The sequence below is a fragment of the Lacerta agilis genome, chromosome 6 (genome assembly GCF_009819535.1).
Source record: "Lacerta agilis isolate rLacAgi1 chromosome 6, rLacAgi1.pri, whole genome shotgun sequence".
Taxonomy (NCBI): domain Eukaryota; kingdom Metazoa; phylum Chordata; class Lepidosauria; order Squamata; family Lacertidae; genus Lacerta; species Lacerta agilis.
The window spans coordinates 19896442-19920460 of record NC_046317.1 but is presented as its reverse complement, the minus strand read 5'-3'; the positions used below and the strand labels follow the sequence as shown (position 1 = coordinate 19920460).

Here is a 24019-nt window from a genome sequence, read left to right as displayed (position 1 = left end):
CCCGCCCCTCCTCCCCTCTCCAAGATGGCGGCGCCGGCGGGTGCCTGAGAGGGAGGCTGTTGCCGCGCGGAGGAAACGAGGTCCCGGCCGCTGCCGGGAGAGGAAGACGAGACGCCTCCGCCCCGAGCCCCTCTCGCTGCCCAGCCCGCCCTTCCCTCGGCCCTCCAGGACGATGGTAAAATGACCCAGGCGGGGAAGAAGAAGAAAAGGGCCGCCAACCGCAGCATCCTGCTAGCCAAGAAGATCATCATTAAGGACGGCGGCACGGTGAGGGGTGGGCGGCTCCGAAGGGCCCTGAGGGGACCGGGGCTAGGGGGTGGCGCCCCGCGAGACCCCCGCGGTACCAGGCAGGCCCGCTCGCCCGCGTGCTTCAGGCCCAGGTGCTGCCGTCTGCCCGCCCAACGAGCTTGGGTCGCCTTTAACCGAAGGCGGAATCGGTTAACTGCCCCGGTTTGACCGGGGGACGACGACTTTGTTGTTGTTGTTGTTGTTCTACGTGAGGAAATTTTAAGGGTGGCTTTTGGAAGGAACTTTGTTGACTACACTTTCCCTAGAGAGCGAGTTTGCCTTCCGCCGTCCTTTGGTCCCAAGTGGGTTTGGGGTTCCCGTTACAATAAATCAGTTTTTTGTCACAATAGGCTCCCTAAAAGGAGTGTCCCTCTTCTGGGACAAAATTTGTAATCAGGCCTTGTGAGGAAGGTGAATTTCAGGTGGGGAGAATGGGGGGAGGGGAGCACAGTTTCCTCTCTTTCCTCTGCTGTCCTGTATATATCATTAGATGGGCTTCTGTTTCAGAAATCTTTAGAGATAGACATATCTATACTATACATATGCTGTATATATACAGTATTTACTATACTGGAAAGCGTGGAAGGAAAAGGGCTTGTCCTTCTTTTGATTCACAAACATATGTTTTCTCGGAGATTTCCTGGCTGCTGCAGAAATCACTGGCTTTATTCTGGGTGGACCTGATGTGCTTCCATAGTGATGGACACTCTTGAGCTGCTCGAATTCACTATTTGAAGGAAAGATCCACCAGGAGATTGCAAATTAAATCTAGCATATTCAGGTGTTTTTGTTAAAGGAAACTGCTGTAGTTTCACCTGTGCATCACCTTCAGCTGGTGTAGGATGCCTGCTCTGTACTATATTAAATTTATGGCTGTTTCAGCAATGTGTGCTGATCAGGAAGTAATCTTGATTTGAATGTTTAATTGAATTGAATGTTTAATACAGGCATGTCCCTATTTTCATCCCTGAAACTTTTTTTGGGGGGAGGGGAGCCCATCTCTGTCACAAGATGTAGAGCACATTTCAAAGGCAGTTGTAATTTTGCAAGGATGCTGACCGGTTTCTTGGCAACTAGTATTTCTAGTTCAGTCTTGCCAGTTCCCCAGATGGTATGCTGGCACATCCATTCTTAACTTTGGATTGGCAGTTTGAACAAGAGCTTTGGCCTAGTGGGCTTCAATTGCTGAACTTAGTTTTAATTTCTATGCTTTGTCATTTACAGCATGTCACAGACCCACACCTTCACACACCCTGTTTATGAGCTACCTATGTGCATCTCTTGCCAATGGATAGCTTCATGCTTTAAATGTTATTTTCAGCATGGAGATCATCTTGTCATAGACACATGAACACACACTAACTGTGTTTCCTTCTCTAGAGCCATCAAGTAACAGATGCACAATTATCTTCTTGTACTCTACTGGTCAATTATCTTCTTGTACTCTACTGTGACTGCAATTTTTACATTTTTAACACTGGTTGGAATCCAGCTTTGCCTGTTTTTGTTATGTATTTAAGGCAGGGGTGGCTAACCTGTGATCCCCTAAACGTTGTTTGGCTTTTAAACTCATCAACCTTAGCCTGCATGATAAGTAACTGTGGATGGGGGGAGTTGAAGTCCAGCAGCAACTGGCTGGAAAGATTAGCCACCTATAGTTTATGAGCTTGAGCAAAGAGAGAGTTTATGGCAGAGATAATAGCCTATTGATGTTTGATTTGAGTTTGGCTTGACTTTCCTGCTCAGTCATGAATTCAGAGTTGTTTTACATTTAACACATGCCAGTGTGGTGTAGTGGTTAAGAGTGGCAGACTTGTAATCTGGGGAACCGGGTTCGTGTCTCCGCTCCTCCACATGCAGCTGCTGGGTGACCTTGGGCTAGCCACACTTCTCAGCCCCACTCACCTCACAGAGTGTTTGTTGTGGGGGAGGAAGGGAAAGGAGAATGTTAGCCGCTTTGAGACTCCTTCGGGTAGTGAAAAGCGGGATATCAAATCCAAACTCTTCTTCTTCTCTGGTTGCACCAATGTTTTCCATAATTCACACATAAAATGTAAACAGTACACATGTCAAACTAAAACGTGTAGAACCGTGAATAGATCCAAGTATTGTGTCCAATTAGGGACACACACATCAGGGAACCTGAGTCTTTGGGGACAGGCCTCCTGTTTACATTCTTCATGTCGCTGCTGTTGGTGTGAGGAGCTATTCTGGATTCTTCTGTTGGGTTTGTTTGTTTTTGCAGGTGTGCTCTTCACAGTTCAGCACATGAGAAAGTCATGCATGTTTCTTCATGTGCAGGAAAACTTTTTGTGCAAATTGGCAATGAAGAGCTTTGACTCAGAGCTCTGAATGCCATAACCCTGTTAGTCAAACTCATGTTATCAATTTACACAGTCATTTCTGATGGTTCAAATGAATGACACTTTTCACTGAAGGTACAAAGCTTAGAAGATACATTTTCTGAAACAAATTCTGAGTTCCCCATTTTCAAAAGGGAAATAATACTGCAGAATTATTGATGATAAAGCATTTCAATATTTTTAAAAATACCACATCACATTCTTACTTGCAGTTAACTGTATTTTCAGCTTATCACCATTGCCATGTTCATTTTATTTATATCCTATATATTTTCAGAAGATTACTCTTATGTTGTTAAAAGTGCTTAAAGTAGGTAGAGCACCTGTTGCAGCCTCACTTACTTGTAAAATTCACTGTCCCTTTTAAAAACCATGCTTAAAGGACCGTATCTTCTCCCACCCCCCACCTCCTTCATCCTGCTTACCCCAATATACTCTTCACATTGAAGAAGTAATCTGGTGGCATTAGAAACAGGGATGTTCAGCTACTTACATCAGGTTGGATCATGTGATAATATTTGTAACTGTAGTAGTACGGTAGTTAGAATCTTAAACAGAATGGTTGAAAATACAGTCATACCTCATGTTAACGTTTGCTTCATGTTGCGTTTTTTCAGGTTGCGTCCCACGGCGACCCAGAAGTACCGGAAAGGGTTACTTCCATCTTTCGCCGCATGCGCAGCAGCGCTAAGTTGCACTTCGCGCATGCGCACAAACACCGAATTGCGCCGCACACTGTGCAGATACGATGCTTCAGGTTGCGGGCTTTTCATGTTGCGAACGGGCCTCCGAAACGGATCCCGTTCGCAACCAGAGGTACAACTGTACAGTACATACTGGTAGATTAACATTGCCATGTCTATTCCAGTGTGTTTGGAGGGCTTGCCTCAACTTTTAAACTATAGGCAGCCACTATTTTATGTGTGTCTGATTGACATGCAATCACGTACATGCTTGTCACTGCCGACCCAGAAGGGGCCCGAAAATGGGGCGGACTTGTGCATTCTTCACTGACGCGCATGGGGGTCAGGAACGAAACCACCTCGCAAAATGGTTGCCCCTTGTATTGATACTAATTTCAGGTGGATAATGTGTGTGGTTCAGAGGTCACAGATTCTCAATGCTCTGTCCATTTTATTTAAGAAGGCACAAAGTCTATAGATCTTGATTATTCTTGTTCAGGCAAAAGTAGTTTTTTTTTTTTTAATTGAGTGGGATCTGCTGTATCAACAGAAAAGGGACACAGGTGTATTCATGTTATGGTAGAAACTACTAAAGCACAAAGTTGCTCCCTTGAATGGTTAACACCACATACATAATTACTGTTAAAATTGCTAAGTAGTCAGCACAGGTGGTGTGTTGCCTTGTGCTGCACTGTATAGAGCAGTTTTGAGAGAGTGGCCTTTGCCAACTTGGTGCCCCCCCCCAGATGTTTTAGACTACTCCTGGCCATAGGAGTTGTATGTCCCAAACCTGTGGAGGGCACCAGGTTAGTGAAGACTGAATGGAGGGTTGACTTCTTATCAAACAGTTGTTCACTTTCTGGGGGCTCCCTCTGTGGACTGCCTGTGCTTTGAAGGAGAGACTGCTTCATTTTTTTGAAGTTGGTTATGTTGAAACTAGGTTGAGAAAGGATGTATACTTATTAGTGGCCTTGAGTTCCGATTTAATAGGTGACGTCTCACTTCTTGACTTTGATTCAGTGGGTGTCTCCTTACAACTTACAGTGAAACTTATCTCCCTCTCCCTCCAGCTCCTGCTCAATTCTTACCCTTTATGTCAAATTACTATTGCAAATGCTCACACTAGAAAACAAATATTTTAAGTTTCATAGTTGTCACTTTCACCCTCCTTATTGCAGGTCAGATTTCTAAGTTCTAGTGCAACATAAATGTATGTGAAACTTCAAACATTGGGTTCCTTATAAATTACTCCAGAAATCTGGGTATTTAATGTACTTGGAATGCTTGTTTCCCTGGGGATTACTTCTCTTGATCCTTGAAGGTACTTCAGTAATAAGTCAGTACTTGTGTGGCCTTTTTATTGCTAAGAAAGAAGTTGGCAATTGTGACCTAATGCTCTTCTCCAGCAGGAGAGTAAGTACACTGTTGCAGACAAGTCACCTCTTTTATCCTTAAAGGGATGGCTGAGACACCTGCAGCACTGCCTATTACAAGACATGAGGCAGGGTTGTCACAACTTCCCAAGGCACATGCCCTAGCTTGGCAATAGATTCAGACCTCTGAATCACTACTTAAAGAATCTCAGGTAGCAGAGGCAGGAAAATCCTCTGCCTTAGACTTTGGTAAGCTGCTGATAGTGGTGGTTCACATGAATCACCAAATCATTTTTGGGCATTAGGTGGAAGAGATTATCTGAACCTTCAGGCTCACATTCTGCCGCAAAGCCAGGCAGTCAGTAAATCACACAGTCCAAACTGGAGATAACTGTTTATTAGCAGAACAAAATAAAAAATAAAAAATACTTCCAGTAGCACCTTAGAGACCAACTAAGTTTGTTCTTGGTATGAGCTTTCGTGTGCATGTACACTGTTTATTAGCAAAGCACTATTTTCACAGACTGGGCAGTTTCAGCACAGCATCTTACTTCATGAAATCAGTTGCTGAGACTGAAAGTTCCTTCCTCCCCACAGCCATGTCTTCTCCTCTCCAGCGCTTCTTGCAAGCAATTGGAGACTGCTCCTGTGTGCAGCTTGTCTTTCCTCCTCTTTCATGCCTCATCTGGTTCTGGAAGTCTGGGTGAAGAGGGGTGCTTGTTGCAGCAGGAGGGGGAGACACCCGTGACTCTTCACCAGCCTGTCTCATCTCTGCCTCTGATTCTGGACTTTTCTCTGCCACAGACTCACCCCACTCACTAAACCCCATTTCCAGTTTCTGACACCACCTCCCTCTGACCGCTCATGTCGTCCTACCACCACTCCCTATGCCTTGAGCCATTTTCCCTTGGTGGTTCCCCAGCTGCTTCATCTTACCATTCTTTGCATCCAACCAGTCCATGACACATGGCCCCTTTCATCATGCACCACAATTCCCTACTTCTATTCTTGGATAAATCTCAAAGGAGAGAGGTAATGGCCACACAGGAGAGTAGGAAGAAGTGTACAAGACTGAGGCTTGTGCACATAACGTCAAACCTTGGTTTAGCATTGCTCTTGAACTATTGCCCAATAGTCAAGAATCATGGGGGTTACAGTCATACCTTGGTTGTCGAACGTCTTGGTATTTGGACGTTTTGGCTCCAGAACACCGCAAAGTGAGTGTTCCAGTTTGCAAACATTTTTTGGAAGCTGAACGTCCGATGCAGATTCCAATTGAGTGCAGGAAGCTCCTGTAGGCAATCAGAAGCCATGCCTTGGTTTTCAAACCATTCTGGGAATTGAACAGACTCCCGGAATGGATTAAGTTCAACAACCAACGTACCACTGTATAGTCTAAAACATCTGGAGGACACCTGGTTGGAGAAAGCTGAACTAGACAGACAGACTTTTTGACTCGTGGCTTAACATGCATAGGCTATATGTTCTCTACAAACGACAACTACTGGGTTAGTATTGCATCTGAACCAGGGATGGTGGTTTGTTTTGCTAAAAAAAAAAACCATGGCTGATAAGCAAAGAACAAACTTTGGCTTATCCTTGTGGTTTGGAGTAAAACCAAAACATGGATGGAACATGAAGGCAGGGCTCGTGGTTTGTTTCTCTCCAGTGCAAGTAGGGAGAGGAGCAAAGCGAGCATGATCAGTGCACACATGGCAAATCATGGTTTAAAACACATATCACTCTAAGGCAACTTCATGTATTCATATGCAGGAAGAACAATATTGCTTCATCACAGTGCATTTCCCCCCTTGGATAAGGAGTGCTGTCATGCTCTTTCCAGTCCAGAGTAAGATTGTTGTGGAGAATGAGGAGGTGCTGTTACTACTTTACACCCTCAAGGGAAGCATGTAATTGCCCTTCTGTGCTGATTGTACATAATGGTGTAGTAGGTACCATGTGTTTGGTGCTCTGTGGTCTTTAGCTGCATATTTAATGCCTGGGGGGCCTTCATGAAAAGTTGCAGAATTGCTTGTAAACTTAGCTGACTTTTGTATCTGCATATAAAAGCAATGTGGTCAGTCAGATGCTCTTATAAATGAATGTTTCTGTGGGGATGTTTTCAAGCGTTGCTAAGAACTGTAAAATATGTTTCTGGAGGAAAACGTACATAAGTGGCATAAAGTTCTGACTAATTTTCCTATTCCATAATGTGAACTAACAATACTCAAGAAAATCTTAATGCAGAAAAGTTAAAGTAAGTAAAGAAAGGAATACTGCTCCCCCCCCAAAAGGAAGTAACATTAATTCAGTGTCATTCATCTTTGTTGTACTTCCCCATTTGTAATATTCAGTCAATTCCGACGTGTTCATTCCACCATTTTAAGGAAGCATGCTATACAGCTCTTGGGTGTGACAGGATGTGGTTAAGCATTTGATTGTATTTGAAAGTGCTCTAGAATTTTAGAAATGTGAAGTTGTGTGATGCTACTGCAGCTTGAGTACTGTCGTTTTTTAAAAGTTTCTACAATCCTTGTTTTAATCTTTTGCAGTAGATTCTTAACTTTTTTCCAAGTCTGTTATGAGTAATTACAAGGAATTGAGGCACTGCTCCTGTTTATACCTTCCCTTTCCCCTCCATCTGCTACTGTTTCATCATGTCCTTTTGGGAAAAGGATGAAATCCTGAGGGTAGCTGCAGATTAAATCCTCCCCTCTGTTGGCTTGGCTGGGAAAGCGTATTGACTGCTGCTGGTCTGAGTGCTATAGATGTGTCACTATGCCAGAAAAGATGCAGTGTACAGATGCAGGAGCCATAACAAATTTATGTAAGGAAATGCCACAACACCCTGGCTGCTGCCACTCTCAGTGTGTGTGTGTGTGTGTGTGTGTGTGTACTTGGGTGTCAATTTTTTTGGTGGTGTCTTTGGTGTCTGACCAAAAACATTTCCTCTGAACATGCCCCTATTTTGGGGGAGTGGGAGATGGCCAGTTTGAAGGAACGTAACTTGATCCATTTGAAGTATGGTTTTTTTAATGCCAGAGTGGTTGATTTCTGGTTTAAGTGGTGGTCATGAACAAGAGGCTCAAAAATTCAGCCTAATAAACTCAAATGAAACCCAAAGTTAAAGGGAGGAGAGACAAGAAAAGAAGAAAAATGGGGAATCGGAAACTGAAGCAACCAGCTACTCTCCTTCTAATTGGCTGAAAGATTGGGGGGGAGTGAATCTTTTGCATGTAAGTAAAGCTGCTAAATAGGAAATTATTGTTTGTGTGTGTGTGTGAGAGAGAGAGAGAGAGAGAGAGATATGAAACAATATGAAAGTTAGAGATCGTGTTTGGAGCTCAGTAAAAGATGGAGAAATGGTTAACTTTCTCCCATTCTCTCTCACATTGCAGCTGGCATGGGGTGGCAGAGGCATGCAGACTTTTTCTGCCTCCCAGCCAGGTGATAATCTATTTTAGCTTGATGAACAAGGCTGTCAAACCCTCCAGTTACATTTCTTCCGCCTCCCCCAGCTTTCTGTAGTCACAGAAAGAATGCAAGCGTAGATGCATCAGTGCCAGGAGCTCCTCTGGAGAAATATTGAAGCATTCTGGCAGTTACAACTCTTGGCAGGGTATTGTTTTTCCATGCATGAGTTTTGATGCAAAATTCAGCTCAATTTGGGACCCAAACAAAAAAAAGTAGTTGCACACTAAAATATTCCTTTTTGCTTTTGTGTGTAGTACAAAGGTGTAAATGTGCTGTGACATTTGTACTCATTCTTGGCTTAATTTTGTTTGAGCAGTAATTGAATTCCTGTGGCAGTTAAGGTTTTTAGCATCAACCTTTCCATGCCCTCAAACATGTATTGCACTTGTAATCCCAATTAAATGTGGTCTCATGCAGAGTTATTGGGAGAGATATAGTAAGTAAGAGAACCAAAATGAGCCCACTACATGATTGTCTCTGGGTGTAGTGCCCAACAATAAGCTGCTGGCTTACCTGTAGTATGTTCTATATTGAAGAGTTTTTGCTACAGTTAGGCATTTAACCTTAACATCCATTTTAGCAAAGGGCTGTGGCAGTTTTCCAATACATTGATGCAATTAATGGTCACACTTGAAAACTTGGATACTCTCATTTTGATTTGTTCAAGCAATACTATGGCTGCATGTTACTTTGCTGTTGATACATTTTCATGGATAGTGGGTTTTGAATGAAGGTATGCAAATTCTTTGCAAAAGAAAGAAGTAGCACACTTTTAAGTTGAGAGGATTAATTGGGGAAACACCGATCTAGTAATGTAAGACTAGATAACTGGAACATGCACCATTGTCATGAATGTCACTTGACCTGAGAGAATAGAGGACCAGTATTCAAACATATAGTGGAATCATATAAGAGTCAAAATAGGTTTTCATAATGGAAATGCTTACTGAAAAATTGTATGAATAGTTTAATGCATTCAGACTATGGTTTTTCCATTACATGCGCATGGAGAGTTGAGTCTTGGGCTTGTGCACTTTCTCCACTCACACACAGGGGTTCCCTAAAGTGGTTTCCTGTTAGCCAGCAAGCCATCAGTTTTCCATTTTTTCTGAATACCTGTCCTTAATTTGCCCTTAATCAAGGATCCTAACATACATTTTGTTCCTGCTTTAAGAACAAACTATAATTGGCCAAACCCAAATTTGTCATTGTGCATGAATGTGACAAACTTTTATCTTGTCAACAAGCAAGGTCACTTTATAAATCTCTCCTGGTCAGGTGGGTGGGTAGAATACCTGAGACATAAGTTCTATGCATGCATGCAACTGCAAACTGTAATTTGCCATTGTGTCTGAATGCAGCTTGGGTGTCTTTCATTCCCTTGAGTTGTAACATCTGTCTTCATCCCCTGTTGCAGGAATGCCTCTCTGTATGCTGTTGAACTGCAAGTCTTATCTTCCCTAACCATTGGTACTGCTGGCTGGGGCTGATGAGAGTTAGAGTTCAGCAGCATCTGAGGCCACCTCTTCCCTATTGTTTGCTAGTGAGGAAATTATATGTGACTGGTGTTGGGCTATATGTAGTAACAATTATATTTCTTTCTTTCAGCCTCAAGGAATAGGCTCACCTAGTGTCTATCATGCTGTGATAGTAATATTTTTGGAATTCTTTGCATGGGGGCTTCTGACAGCACCTACCTTAGTGGTAAGTGATTTTTTTTAAAAAAAATACTGTATTTTAACAAGGGATTAGACCTGACTCCCGCTCCTCTCTCTGCTTCCTCCCTTCCTTGGTGCTTAAAGCTGGTTAGTAAACTGACATTAAATCACAGTTCCCTGTTTTGGAATAGCTGAGGTTTGATTGAATCAGCAGGCAAATATTTAGGAGGAGGAGTGAGATGGGTTACTCATTCTTGCTGCTAAACAACAGTTTAGGAAGTTGGGGGCTGTGCATCTGTATCATGCGTAAAACAGTGCATGGTTATTTGGAAATACGCAACAGAGTAAACAGTTATGCTTGCCATCAGATAAATGTGTTCAGTCTTGGCATGACTGGCAGGTTATGTGCATTGCTGTATGAGAGAGCCATTCCCCTTAAGCAGACATTAAGATGACTTAATGCGTGCTAAAAGCAAATTCTGAATACAGTGGTGCCCCGCTAGACGAAAATAATTCGTTCTGCGAAAATTTTCGTCTAGCGGGTTTTTCGTCTTGCGGAGCGGCAATGACAGCCGCGCTCCGCAAAACGAAAAAAAAAGACGAAAATTTTTCGTCTTGCGAGGCAGCCCCATAGACTTTTTCGTCTAGCGGGGCAGCCTTCCGCTAGACGAATGCCTTCGTCTAGCAAGTTTTTCATCTAGTGAGGCATTCGTCTAGCGGGGCACCACTGTATATTCTTAAGTGTTCTGTTGTGGTTTATTGCTATTTCTGTATCTGGCAAAATGCTGTTCTTGATGGTAATATGTAACTGAAATGGGGTGGTTTGTGTTCAAGGGACATAGTGTGACTGGGATATTTGTTCTCAAGTAAATGTTATGTTCTCAGTTAAATCCAAGTAAACTGGCTTGTCTTGCGTTTGAAAGGTAAAAATAAACACTCTTTGAATATACAATTTTAGCTTTGTAATAAGAGGAGGAAGTATTTCACTGCTAACTTTCTGAAGTATGGAAAGCCTAATACAATCCAGCAGAGACTGTGTTTCTGTAAATTCGATTCCAAAACACACACCCATTTAGAATTTCCAAGGACAGCTCTGCTTTCACTTTCCCCTTTTTTGATGCAATGTGAATCTGTCTTGGCCAGAAACATGCTAGCAACGTCTGGCTTGCATGTGGATAGGTGGCTTTGAATTTTGTAATATCTTCAGGGAAAGGTCTTCCTAGATTCCTTTGCCAGTTCTAACTCTGCAGCATGCACACTATCCATGCCTTCTGTCTCTTCAGACTTTTTTTCTCCTAGCTCACCCCTCAGTAAGAGTCAAAATTTCCTTCTCAGTGCCTCATGATATAAATGTGAACACAATTCCAAATTCTCTATGCAGAAAAAGCAAACAACTGAAAATAGTGCAGTGTATGCAAATATGATAATGGAGGTAGTAAACAAATTGCTGACCATCAGTGTTCTTGTGTTTGCATGGTCATTGTAGCTTATTGTGTGCTGTTATGTAATGACAGAAAAAAACCTGCACTTGGTACCAGAATAATTTATACTAGCTCTCTAAAACCTTTTACTGGTTACTTGCACTTTTTTTTAATTGTGTAAAAATGAAAATAGAAATTGGTGTTAAACATGATATAGGAAATTATTGGATATAATATTTCAAATACTCCTAAAACTGCTCTTCTGTGTGTACTAAACTCAGAAGTAGTACTTATAGAAGTGCAGTTAGATTGCCAGTCTGGCAAGTTTATGCATTGTCCAACCTTGAAAAGCAAAAATATTCAGTCTTTCAAAAAATGGACAGAATATATGGGAATTATTCCTAATGACCAAATTAATGCATGAACTTTAAACAACCAGCAAGCAGGCAGATTTAAAGCCTTTTAAAAAATTAATAATTGGAATAACAAAATTAGTTACAATTTAATACCACATAATTCTTTTCCACCATTTGATGCTATGGTTTCCTTTGATGTTCATGATGTTCATGTTTCTTCAGAGTAATCATATTTTTTTTTCTTTTGATACATTAGATATTTCTTTTCTTTAATATAATTAGAGCCTTAAGAAAGTCATAGTCACATTTTATAGTAGTTTGATACACTACAGAATTTGCATTTTTTAAAAAGTAAAATATGAGTGTGTCTGCATTATCTGAATTCGCATATGCAGAAACCTAGAAACTGTCCCTTTTTAAAAAAAGAGGCATAGTATCTCAAAAGTCAGGGCAAAAGGAAGCTACTGATGGTAGTACTGTATTGACGCACTGCCAAGTAACACCATACCACACTGGGATTTCTGACAAATGTGGGCATGGATACACCAGCAGTTGCAATGTTCTTTATGGTAGAAACAGTTCCCATGTTGAGTGATACAGTTGTATCGCATCATAACGCTGCAGGTATTGCAGGCCCTTAGCTGTAGAACGTCATTCTTCTCCCTCTTCCTTTTTTCTTAGAAAAATCCAATGTACGTAACAAATGGTGATAAGCTTTTTACAGTATTGGCACTAGTGAGTGTTTTCTGCTGCGAAGGGAAGTGATTCTGTCTCAGTAAACTGTGGTGGTGGTAATGGAGGCTAAGGACTTTGAAACTTTTTTGTGCTTAAATAGAGTATTCATACTCTTAGGTGTCCTTCATTAATATGTCACATGCATAATTGTTTCACAGGTTTTGCACGAAACCTTCCCCAAACATACGTTTTTAATGAATGGCCTAATCCAAGGAGTAAAGGTAAGACCAGCCTAGTTTTTAAATGTTTTCTATTGAGGTGTATGATTCATTCATAAATCAAATGCCTGCAAATTAGACCTGAATGGTTCAAGTATTCCACCTTTTTCTATTCAAGTTCAGGATTATACCTGACGTTGTGAATTAAGGGTGAGATCAAACACAATAAGCCAAAAGTTAGACTGCATTTAATTCTTCGTTCCCTCTACGTATTTCATATCATTCCTTTAAGAATCGTCTCAAAACTCTAGGAAGATCATAGCCTTCAGTTCAAGATACGGTGTTACTAAATTCCTGTAGTGACAGGGATTCCAAATGTTCTAGTTCAGTCTTGGAAGTGAAGATGTGTTATTAACCCAGGCCTTTTAAACAACTTGTGTGTGTATAATATAGGCTTCTCGGTTTTATGATTCCTGTTTTCTTTATCAAAAAGAACAAGTTTAATGCATTTTTTATCATTTTTGTGAGCCACTCAGATAACAATATATTTTTGAGCAAGTATTTATTTGGAACATGCTGAGGGCCAAACAGTTTTTTCCTGCCTGGTTATCTGCAGGTGATTTGTTCTCACCTAGTAAACCACTGTGTATAAGCCTGCTTTATATCACAGAAAAAGGCTTTTGCAATGCCGGCCTCCAAAACTGGAAGGAGTACTGTAGGGCTACCTATGTTTATGATGGGCTAAGAGACATCCATATGAGCCCTATCCTGCACTTTGTGTCATATGCATCCTATTAACTGAACCTGCCTGTTGTAGAGTAGTGAGTCATTTCAAGGAAGGGGCAGATTATCTTTTTGTTTAAAAGTAGGCTTTAGATGAATGTATTTCTTTTAAAAAGGCTTTAGATCAGTGTTTCCTAAACTTGGGTTTTTTCAGACTACAACTCCCATCATCCCTAGCTAGCAAGACCAGTGGTCGGGGAGATGGGAATTGTAGTCCAAAAACAGCTGGAGACCCAAGTTTGGGAAGCACTGCTTTCAATGAATGTATCAGGATGTTAAACCTTTCAGCTCTTCTTTTTGCCTTCAGTGTGTGCATTGTCCTTCACTTAAGCATTTGTTTTTACTTCCCAGGGCTTACTGTCTTTCCTAAGTGCCCCTCTGATTGGGGCTCTGTCTGACGTTTGGGGCCGAAAATCCTTCCTGCTGCTAACAGTATTTTTTACCTGTGCACCAATTCCACTAATGAAGATCAGTCCATGGTTAGTGTCCCCTTTTAAAGTTTGCCTGTATACGTCTGTCATGTTAGTCTTGTGTGCTTGGTTTTCATTATAAGGAAGGCACGCTTGGCAAATCCACATCGTGATCAACTCCCGCCCAGAAACCAATGTCCCCACTGTGGAAGGGCGTGTGGATCCAGAATTGGCCTCCACAGTCACTTACGCACTCGTTGTTAAAACCGTGTTTATGGAAGACAATCTTACTCGGCTACGAGTGATCGCCAGAGAAGAAGACGACGACGACGACAAACAAAATGTCAAATCTTGAACTGTGTTTTGTGCAAAGCTAGATGGTGCTTGTTAGCAGAGTGCCAGCTCACTTACCAATGAACGTATTGTGAATGACATAGACAAGCTGTCCTTGGCTGCTCTCCTTGTTTTGTTCTCAGGCAGTGCTGCAGACCAACATTGCCTTTTGGTATGCTTTAGGCTTTCCTGCAGTCCCTAGGTTTTATTGAAGCAGAGATTTGGTTCATGGGACTCTGCAATTTCTTGTTCCTCAGGTTTCTGGACAAGAATGAGTCCTATACAGTTTTTGGCGTAGAGCGTCTCTCTGGAATGACCAGTTATATGTCATTTTTTGCTTCTCCTTTTCTGCTGAAACATTCACTTTTAGTGACTCAAGGATATTCACTTTGACAAAGTATGCCAAATGCACCTGTTCAATGTGCTTAACGTAACCCATGTTTTTCTTTCTGTGTGCATTGAATGGGCTTAGCTAAAAAGCAGTTTATAAATACTTTGAATAAATAAAACAAATATAAAATCTTTTTAAATCTAATATATTGTGGAAAGGTTTGTCAAAAAATGCTGCCTTTTACTCAGTGGTCCTCTGTTTTAATATTTATTTGAAAATTTGGCTGTATTTCTCCACCCCAGGCTAGGATTTTTCTTGTTAATTGCAACTACCTTTAAGAAACTATCCCTTTAAGAAACTATTACTGTGGTTTTTTTGTGTTCCTAGGTGGTACTTTGCTGTTATATCTGTCTCTGGAGTCTTTGCAGTGACCTTTTCAGTGGTGTTTGCTTATGTAGCAGATATAACCCAAGAACATGAAAGGAGCATGGCGTATGGCTTGGTATGTGTGTAGTTTATCTGAATGTTTTAAACACAACAGTCGTTAGTAATTAGAATTCTTTTAATGTGAGTTGTAACACGTTACAGGAAGTACATGCACCTAATTGGGTTCTTGGTTAGCATCCTACAGTGCTGGCTTCCTGTTCCTATTTATCAGAAGAATCTTTACTTCATCTGTATTGCGAAAGAACTATCTATTGCTACTCTTACTCATAACTTTAAGTCATTCTTCCATTACCTAACATTCAACAGTTGCTATAGGAAAATCATGATCATTAAGTCTATAAATTATCAAAACTTACGGTGGTGTTTTGTATTAAATGCTTTCCATTTCTCTGTCTCCTTGGCATTAGAAAGAGAGGATGTGGTTGCTCAAATATTATCCCTGTTATCATTCATAGGTTTCGGCAACTTTTGCTGCGAGTTTAGTTACCAGTCCTGCCATTGGTGCCTACCTTGGTCGTGTGTACGGAGACAGCCTGGTTGTGGTCCTAGCTACAGCTATTGCATTGCTGGATATTTGCTTTATCCTTGTTGCTGTACCTGAATCATTGCCAGAAAAGATGAGGCCTGCGTCGTGGGGAGCACCCATTTCTTGGGAACAAGCTGACCCATTTGCGGTAATAATGTATTTAAACGTTTGGTACAGAGGGTGCTGTGGTGTGCCTTGAAACTGGAGTTTTTATTAATGTGTAACAGTAAATGTTTTGTTGAGCATGTCTGTACCGGAATTTCACCCCACTGCTTTTTGCAATTGGTTGCTTAGCTAATGTTTTAGAAGGCTCTGGGGTGGCACAATTTCAAAACATGCGAACACACTTGGTCTGCGGCTAGATGCCTGGCTGGTTTATATTTCCATACAACTTTGATTACTTAATCTCTTTCCAGAGTCACACTTGTAGGTCTAGGCAGGATTCTTCTTTAGCCAGTTAGCTGTCCCCAATTTCCCTAAGAAACTACAGTCGTACCTTGGAAGTCAAACAGAATCCATTCTGGAAGTCGGTTCAACTTCCAAAATGTTCAGAAGCCAAAGCACGGCTTCTGATTGGTTGCAGGAAGCTCCTGCAGCCAATTGGAAGCTACGGAAGCCCCGCCAGACGTTTGACTACCAAAAATAGTTCGCAAACCAGAACAGTCACTTCCAGGTTTGTGGCATTCGGGATCCAAGGTTCGACTGTATATGGAAGTTCCCAGCCAAGTGGAATGGCTCACTAACTACTGTAAAAATATTTAGGGTAGTGTCAGTACACAAAAGAACTTGGGCTCCAACATGAGCACATTATTGAACTCCTGGGGAGGAATGAATGGTTAAGGTGTGGGGACTGTGTGTCCCAGCTGAAGTGGCTACACCAGGACTGAATTCTGTCCATTTATCAGTCCTCACTTTTTATGAAGGTCCAGAATAGAGACATAAAAGTAACAAACCGATTTCTGAAAATCCCTATCTTTGCTTCAGACCATATATGTCCCTGTGATTGGGGAGGATTTAGCTTTGATGGGGATATAGCCCTTCAAAACGTTATTTTGTTCTGGAGAAATCCTGGAGAGAGGGAAAATATAGCTGGGTTGGGGAATGCACACATTCCCTACCCTAATTGCCCACCCAGGATACTAGTAGGGCACTAGGTGTTCATCCAAGTTGGTTTTTCTCTGTCTCTGTTTATTTCAAACTCTCTTCAACATTTTGTGGCTCCTGAACGGCAGTGGACTTTCACATCTTTGTTGGGCTGTTTCAGTTTTTTTCTTTCCTTTTAAAATTTACTCATCTTTTATCCTGCGTTCCTGGGGAGAGATCTCTTCATGTATGCAGAAACCCCCGCATATATGTGTGGCCCTGTCCACTGTCCTCCCGTGAGGCAAGGAACATTTATTTATTTTATTGTGCTTAAATCCCATCTTTTTCTTCCAAGGAGCTCAAAGTGGCATGCATGGTTCTCCCCTCCCCCAGTCTCCTTTAAACCCCACAACAACCCTGTGAAGTAGGTGAGGCTGAGAGGCAGTGAGTGGCTCAAGGTCACCCAGTGGCCTTCATGGGGATTTGAACCCTCCTTTCCCAGGTCCTAGTCAAACACACTAACCACTACATCACATGGGCTCTGTAAATTATACTTGACCATTTCCTTTCTTCCCTTTGTTCTAGTCATTGAAGAAAGTTGGTCAGGATTCCATAGTGCTGCTGATCTGCATAACAGTCTTTCTCTCATACCTCCCTGAGGCAGGACAGTATTCCAGCTTTTTCTTGTACCTCAGACAAGTAAGCATTTGCCTAATTATTTTGATTGTGGAATATTAAGTGACAGAAATGAGGGGTGATGAAGCCGGAACAATTTGTTGATAGATTCATTTGCTAGGACTTGTCAGCTTTGCCTGAAAGGGGCAAATCACTTTTTTATTCTGTGCTTTGTGGAATCATTTGCATTGCTTAAAAGCACATTCACTTTCTGCTGAAGAACTGACTGAAATCAGGCCTCTGTACCATTGTAAAGGTAAAGGGACCCCTGACCGTTAAGTCCAGTCACGGATGACTCTGGGGTTGCGGCACTCATCTCGCATTACTGGCCGAGGGAGCCAACGTTTGTCCGCAGACAGTTTTTCCAGGTCATGTGGCCAGCATGACTAAGCCGCTTCTGGCGAAACCAGAGCAGTGCATGGAAACGCCGTTTACCTTCCCGCTCGACCGGTACCTATTTACCTGCACTTTGATGTGCTTTCAAACTGCTAGGTTGGCAACAGCTGGGACTGAACAACGGGAGCTCACCCTGTCGCGGGGATTCGAACTGCCGACCTTCTGATCGGCAAGCCCTAGGCTCTGTTGTTTAGACCACAGCGTCACCCGCCTCTCCTGTACCATTGGAAGGACATTTTAAAAAATTGTCCTGCCTTGAAATTGAGTTGGCTAGCTATATTCAGTATTTTATTAAATGAAAGATTTTAGTTAGATAGGTAACATTATGTGAACTGAACACACTTTGACACGCTCATCTATGTTTAACGTAAAAATGATCTGATGATTTTTATTTATCCTTTAGATAATGAGATTTTCACCAGAAAGTGTTGCAGCATTTATAGCAGTCCTTGGGATTCTCTCCATTGTTGCCCAGGTAACTATAACTGACAATCATGGTTTGCTGTAGAGGTTCTGTTAACAGAATATCTCCAGGAACAGAGGTGGTTGGGCTGTCACTGGTGATTAGCTAAGTAAGGCACTAAAGTTTTCCTGTTAGGGCACTGATGTTTAAACTATAATCTGTGGAGCCACAGCAAAAATAAGATGAAAACAAAGGGCTTCCCAGTACAAATTATACATAAAGTTCAATTTCTACATTCCAGTGTAGCTTTACTAAATGTGTGTGATGAAAGCAAACAATAGTTGTTACTTTGATTCTCCGCTTGCCACCCCACCCCCAATCATGTTCCCAGTCTCTAGCTTTGTAGAAATCAGATGCATGGGTCACTGAGAACTAGCTCGGGATTTTCTGTAGCTAATGCTTTTTTAAATCTCTGAGGTGTCCTGGGTGTTTCCAATAACCATATACTGCATCAACTAGAATAATGTCATTTTTCTCCCCTCAGACAATAGTTTTGAGTTTACTTATGAGGTCAATTGGAAACAAAAACACCATCCTGTTGGGCCTGGGATTTCAAATACTGCAGCTTGCGTGGTATGGCTTTGGCTCAGAACCTTGGTAAGTAACTTTTTCATTTGTTGCTTTTTTGTTTATTTATTGGCAGAATCCTGTTCTTAATTTAGAAGACTCCTTAAAATATATGCTATGTGACTCATAAATCTCTCTTTTTTGCTTTCATCCATAGTATTGGAAAGTGTATGTTCTAAAGATGTGCAATGCTGATTGTCATAATGCCTCTGTTCCAAGCCACACATTCAGGGTGATATACAATGGTTAAATCTGAGTACACCCATCCAAATGCATGGGTTGTATCTGATTAAATCATATTGTAATGCTAGAACCGTGGCTATCACTGTCATGGGTATATGTATTTCAGGATCAGAGGCAGTATTCCTCTGAATTCCATTGCTCATATCTTGCTTATGGGCTTCTCGTAGGCATCTGATTGTCCTCTGTGGGAAGAGGAGGTGGACTAGATGGGACTTTGGTCTGGTCCAGGAAGGCTGTTCTTTGAAAGCAGTGGATTTGAATTAGTCATGACTTAAGCCTTTTGATTTGAACTGGTCTACTGAGAGTATGACTTTTGGGGGTATTGCCTTTAATGATTGCAGAGAAGTGTAACAAGCTGTTGTTTTCTGATGTCTTCTATGTAGAATATGTTAAATACATTATTCAAGCTATTTTGTTGCTCCTTTTTGCAAATAATAATAATAAGGCACATTCTTGTCATACAGACGGCTTGTTTCCCTGCAGCATTACATGATTTCAAGCTGAAATTCTCAGAGGTGATTCTGAACTGTATCTTGACAAATTTATCCGTTTCAATTTCAACTTTTTTCCAGGATGATGTGGGCAGCAGGGGCTGTTGCTGCCATGTCTAGCATCACGTTTCCAGCCGTCAGTGCGCTTGTTTCACGAACTGCTGATGCTGATCAACAGGGTAGGTACTTCATAAGACGAGACACGTGAAGTGGAAAATTCTCAGAACCAATGAATGGCTTTGTTTTTTTAGAAGCACATTGAGTACTAGTAAAAAGTGATCAAAATGTTTTTAGTAATCTCGGGACTGGGGGGAGACAGTTTCCAGATAAGGCAGGCAAATATTTGTTGAGCACACAGTATCTGTTTTTTAATCATTGCCCAAGTATAGAAAATGGTTAGCCTGTAGCTGATTCTTTTTTTGTTTTCTAGGTGTGGTACAAGGAATGATAACAGGAATTAGAGGCCTCTGCAATGGCTTGGGACCAGCACTTTATGGTTTTATATTCTACATTTTCCATGTAGAATTGAATGAAATTCCAGTGACTCAGAATGATCTGGGAGATAATGTAGCCACACCGCACCATTCGCAGCAGGTATTGTCTTCAGCGTTTCTGTATATTTTAACAGAGGGGGGCTAACACTTCACTGCTTGCATACAAGTACCTCTTGGGTGTATATGTGGTGGTAGACTTTGCTTAATGTGTGACTTGTCCTAAAGAGTTATTTCAGAAACAGAATTTGTGAAGGTTGCTCTAAAAAGTATCTTCTCTGGTACATGATGGCAGAGGTTGTGAGTACCAAGCTTACAGCATGGGTAGCCTGTGTGGTACCATACAGGTGTCGTCATCCCTGTCCATTGTTCATGCTGACTGGACTGATGGGAGTTGGCAGTCCACAACATTTAGAATGTACCATGTACCTGGCTTAGAATATCTGATCCTCAGAATGGCTTAATACATCAATTCATCACTGCATGGAAATACTGAAGGTTATTTTTTCACCATTCTCGATTTAGAAATAATAACACTTCAGATCTGTCCACAGACGGAAAATCATTTTATTTTGTTAACTGTGTCATACCTTGCCTGCTGCAGTTTTTGCTGTTGGAAAGGGGAGTGAGGCTGGCTGCATGTGCACAGTGGTTTTGCAGTATCTCGAGAAAACCCATATGCAGCTTAAGACCGATTTCTGATTGATAAATGCGCACTTAACCTGGGAATGGCATTCAAGTGTAAATCCAGAATTTTGCCAACAAAGATTTTGTATTACTTTTACCAGCAAACTACGTGAACATTTTATTCTTGCAAGTCCAATGCTTGGTGCAGTAGCAGTAGCAGCAGCAGCAGCAGCAGCAGCAGCAGTAATAATAATAATGCAGAGTAGCCATCATCTCTACTTCGAATGACATATATGGGATTACCTGTTGTGTTTGGCATTCTCCAGCATCTGGAGCAGTTCTGTAGTTTGGTTTTAAATATGTCACACACACGGAGGTGAGATAGGTTATTGTTTGCGTTTAGTGGCTCAAAGTCCAGTGCCCTCTAATCGTTTTGGTTAGTGGGAGGAAGGGTGGGAAAGAAAATTCTGCAACTCTGTTGGCCCAGTGTCCAATCTTTGCTGCACCAACATCTGGCATAAAGTAATCTAAAAGGGAAACACAATTCAAACTAAAAGTGGTGGTTTCTTTTGGTAAACTTTTCTTGTGCTTTTCCTTGCAGAACTCCATCATTCCTGGTCCCCCATTCCTATTTGGAGCATGCTCTGTATTACTGGCTCTGCTTGTTGCCTTGTTTATTCCCGAACACACCAACTTAAATGGTCGATCGAGCAACTGGAAAAAGCACTGCGGTGGCCACGGTCACCCACACAGTCCACAGGCCCCTGGAGAGGCCAAGGAACCTTTATTACAAGACACAAATGTATGACAACAAAACTCAAGGACTCCTAGAGCGAGTTTCTTACTCTCCCCCCCCCCCCTCACCTGCAGTTCTGGATGCACATTCCATTTCCATTGAAAGTATCGTTTCTTAAGGTGGTCTTAAGAAATTTTATCTCTTTGCATGAAAATTGTAAGAACCACAAACAGGAAGTGGAAAATCCTCCAAAGAAGTTACAACTTAAATTATTTGATTTTTGATTTTTTTTAACCCTCTAGGATTTTTTTGCCATAATGTCCTAGTGAAAAAAACAAAAACTTATTAAATCTTTACATCTTAATTTTGAAACTAAATTATATATATTCAAGGTATCGGCATGTGTTCTTGCATCAGTTTCTGGAAGGTGTTAAGCTTTATTCTCTTCATGTTGGTCTCAATGAGACATACTAGCAGGACTTGGGTACCCTTTTATTTGAACTGTAAAATCTTGGGTCAGACGAATTCAAAGCCTTAATGTAGATGCACTTGACCAAGAAAAGTGAACTGGGTTGACCTTGGACTGTCAAATCAGTGTCTGGCGGGCTTTCCTTATTTTTACTAACACAATCATGTGTTGAACACACATCCTGAACAGTACACACTCCTTTAAGTGCATTATTCTGCTGATTCTTTCATTCTTTTAATTAAGTATATATCGGTATGTAGTACTTAAAACTAGTGGGTAGCGTGAGCCTAAAAGATTTTATTACTGGCTCCAGAACTCTACCTTCCTAAATACAATTTGATACCACTATGCTTTGGATGTTTTGCATAAGGACCTCAACACTTGAACACACAAACTCAACTCTAAGCTGATAGCCTTGAAGACGTTGGTGTGGTCTATACTGGATTGCCACTTCTGTTACTGGTCAGCGATGGTAGCTTTTTAAGTACAGAGCTAAAGCCAAATGGCAGTTGATCTGCCTTCTCTGGCTCTGTTGTTATTTGTGAATGAAGTCTGCAGAGAGAGAGAGAGTGGTGACTGGTAAGTAGCCCTGCCTAGTAATGGAGGCGGCAATCCTTGTGCTATAGTGGCCTTTCAGGACTGTCACAAGTAACACTTCAGAGCCAAGGATTAGTCCTGCCGTTTCAGGACCACAGTACAGGAGAGAGCTTTATACAATTACTGATGTGAATTTCTCTAAAAATGTATATTTTTGTGTCCGGTTGTATTATTTAAGTGTTCCTTTGTATAAAACGTGTATAAAGTATTGTATAGTTCAAAATGTTTTCATCTTGTACTGTGGTTATTGCTTAGCTTTTTTAATGCACCACGGTTGACTAAAAGCTGGAAAAAAATGTAAATACACTGTTAATAAAGTTGAATATTTTAGTGATTTTTTAAAACAAATTACTTGAAACAAGACTATATGCTATGTGTGTAGATGAGCTTATACCTTTCTCATGGTAACTCTGCTTCTTCTATGTACTCACAGATATTCTTTACTACTTAAAGGCATCACCAACCTGTACTTTGTATGAGACACCAGGAAGAGGTAAACATATTCTATAAGGTGTAGTATCTAATGGTGACTATGTATTAATGGAAAAGAATCTGCCAGCAGAATGGGGTGGGGAGGAAAATTTGGCAACCCCCCTCCCAATCTTAAATCTGCTTTAAACGGTTGTCAGAGCACTTGGTGAGGGGAGAGATGGAATATTGTAGAAAGAATTCCCTGCTGACTAGATAAAAGGATGTTTATCAAATTTGGCTCTTGTAAAACTTATAGGAGCAAAATGTATTTACATAGCACCAACTGGATTTAGCTGTTAATATTTCTGCCTATGGCTATATAAAGAATTAATCAACAGTTATTTTCCAGAAGGGAATCTTATTAGGTAATGTACAGTTTTTTGGCATTGTCTTCAGCTAGTAATGTCACTGCAAAAAGGAGTTTCCCCATGAATAATTTTCTTTATATACAGTTAGTGGAGGAGTTATATGAATAAGACAGTTTCGTATAAGATAACCGTAGAATTGAAACTTGAAATGCTTTTGGTGGGCAGCTCCTCCACTTGAGACAGTAGTGGGCAAGCACTAGAGTAGTACTGTAAGCACACAACTGGGCATTTACACCTTTGCTGTAGTTGTTTGGTCCTAGGAAGGACTGGTGCATCTCTCCCATTATTCTCAGCCTCATTTTGTAATTTCCCTGTGGAAAAACTTAATAGTTGAATGGGTAGAATTATGGAGGTAGATAAGGCTTAAGGAGGTGACTTAGAGAAAAAAGGCTCATCAACCTGGTGATCCCTGGTGTTTCCAGTACAGCTGGAAAAAACTATCTCAAACTCTCGGTGATGGAGCAGTGAATCAATAAGGTGTTTAAGCTTAAAAATTGACAGTGCTGCTACTTTGCCCTATAACATCTGAGAAAAGACATGCTTTCTCTACTGGAAGAAAAACTGCAAAATTTCTGTTCTGCAATACAAGGAGTAGGGCACAAATCAAATGCACTGATGTAAGATCTAAAAATCCCTGTGTCCTTCAAGTGAAGGCTAGGTAAATCTTGCCTATTGGACTGGGGTTGTCTCCTGTTTCTATGTACCCCAGGCTCTGAGCTTTCATTTAGAAAGAAAGCTATGGAGCAAAATGTGCAGGTACCTACGAAGCAATTTCTGTGAAATGAGTGTGTTATGCCTACCTAGTATATTTTTCCTGGTACTGAGGAATGCATGCTGTTGCTATTAGCAACAGGTTACAGTGCATGAAGGTAAAAATCAGTGTTGTATATCTCCCACAATGAGGACCAACAGGATACAGCTGTCTTCCCAGGGTAACAAAGTTGTTGGAAGTAGCTCTTTCACTCATTTTGTTTTGCCATGTCGCAGCCCCAGCACTCTCAAA

The 24019-nt window shown here is 41.3% G+C and overlaps 1 protein-coding gene across 1 annotated transcript; it reads left to right on the top strand.

The window, feature by feature from the left end:
- Nucleotides 1-22511, top strand: MFSD14A (major facilitator superfamily domain containing 14A). Its single transcript, XM_033151531.1, has 12 exons — nucleotides 1-267; nucleotides 9790-9885; nucleotides 12510-12572; nucleotides 13644-13771; nucleotides 14754-14868; nucleotides 15269-15487; nucleotides 17008-17121; nucleotides 17897-17968; nucleotides 18441-18553; nucleotides 19339-19436; nucleotides 19688-19851; nucleotides 20977-22511. Exons 1-12 carry the CDS (start codon nucleotides 181-183, stop codon nucleotides 21181-21183), a joined length of 1476 nt encoding a protein of 491 aa, XP_033007422.1. The 5' UTR covers nucleotides 1-180; the 3' UTR covers nucleotides 21184-22511.
- The last annotated feature ends 1508 nt before the right edge of the window (nucleotides 22512-24019 follow it).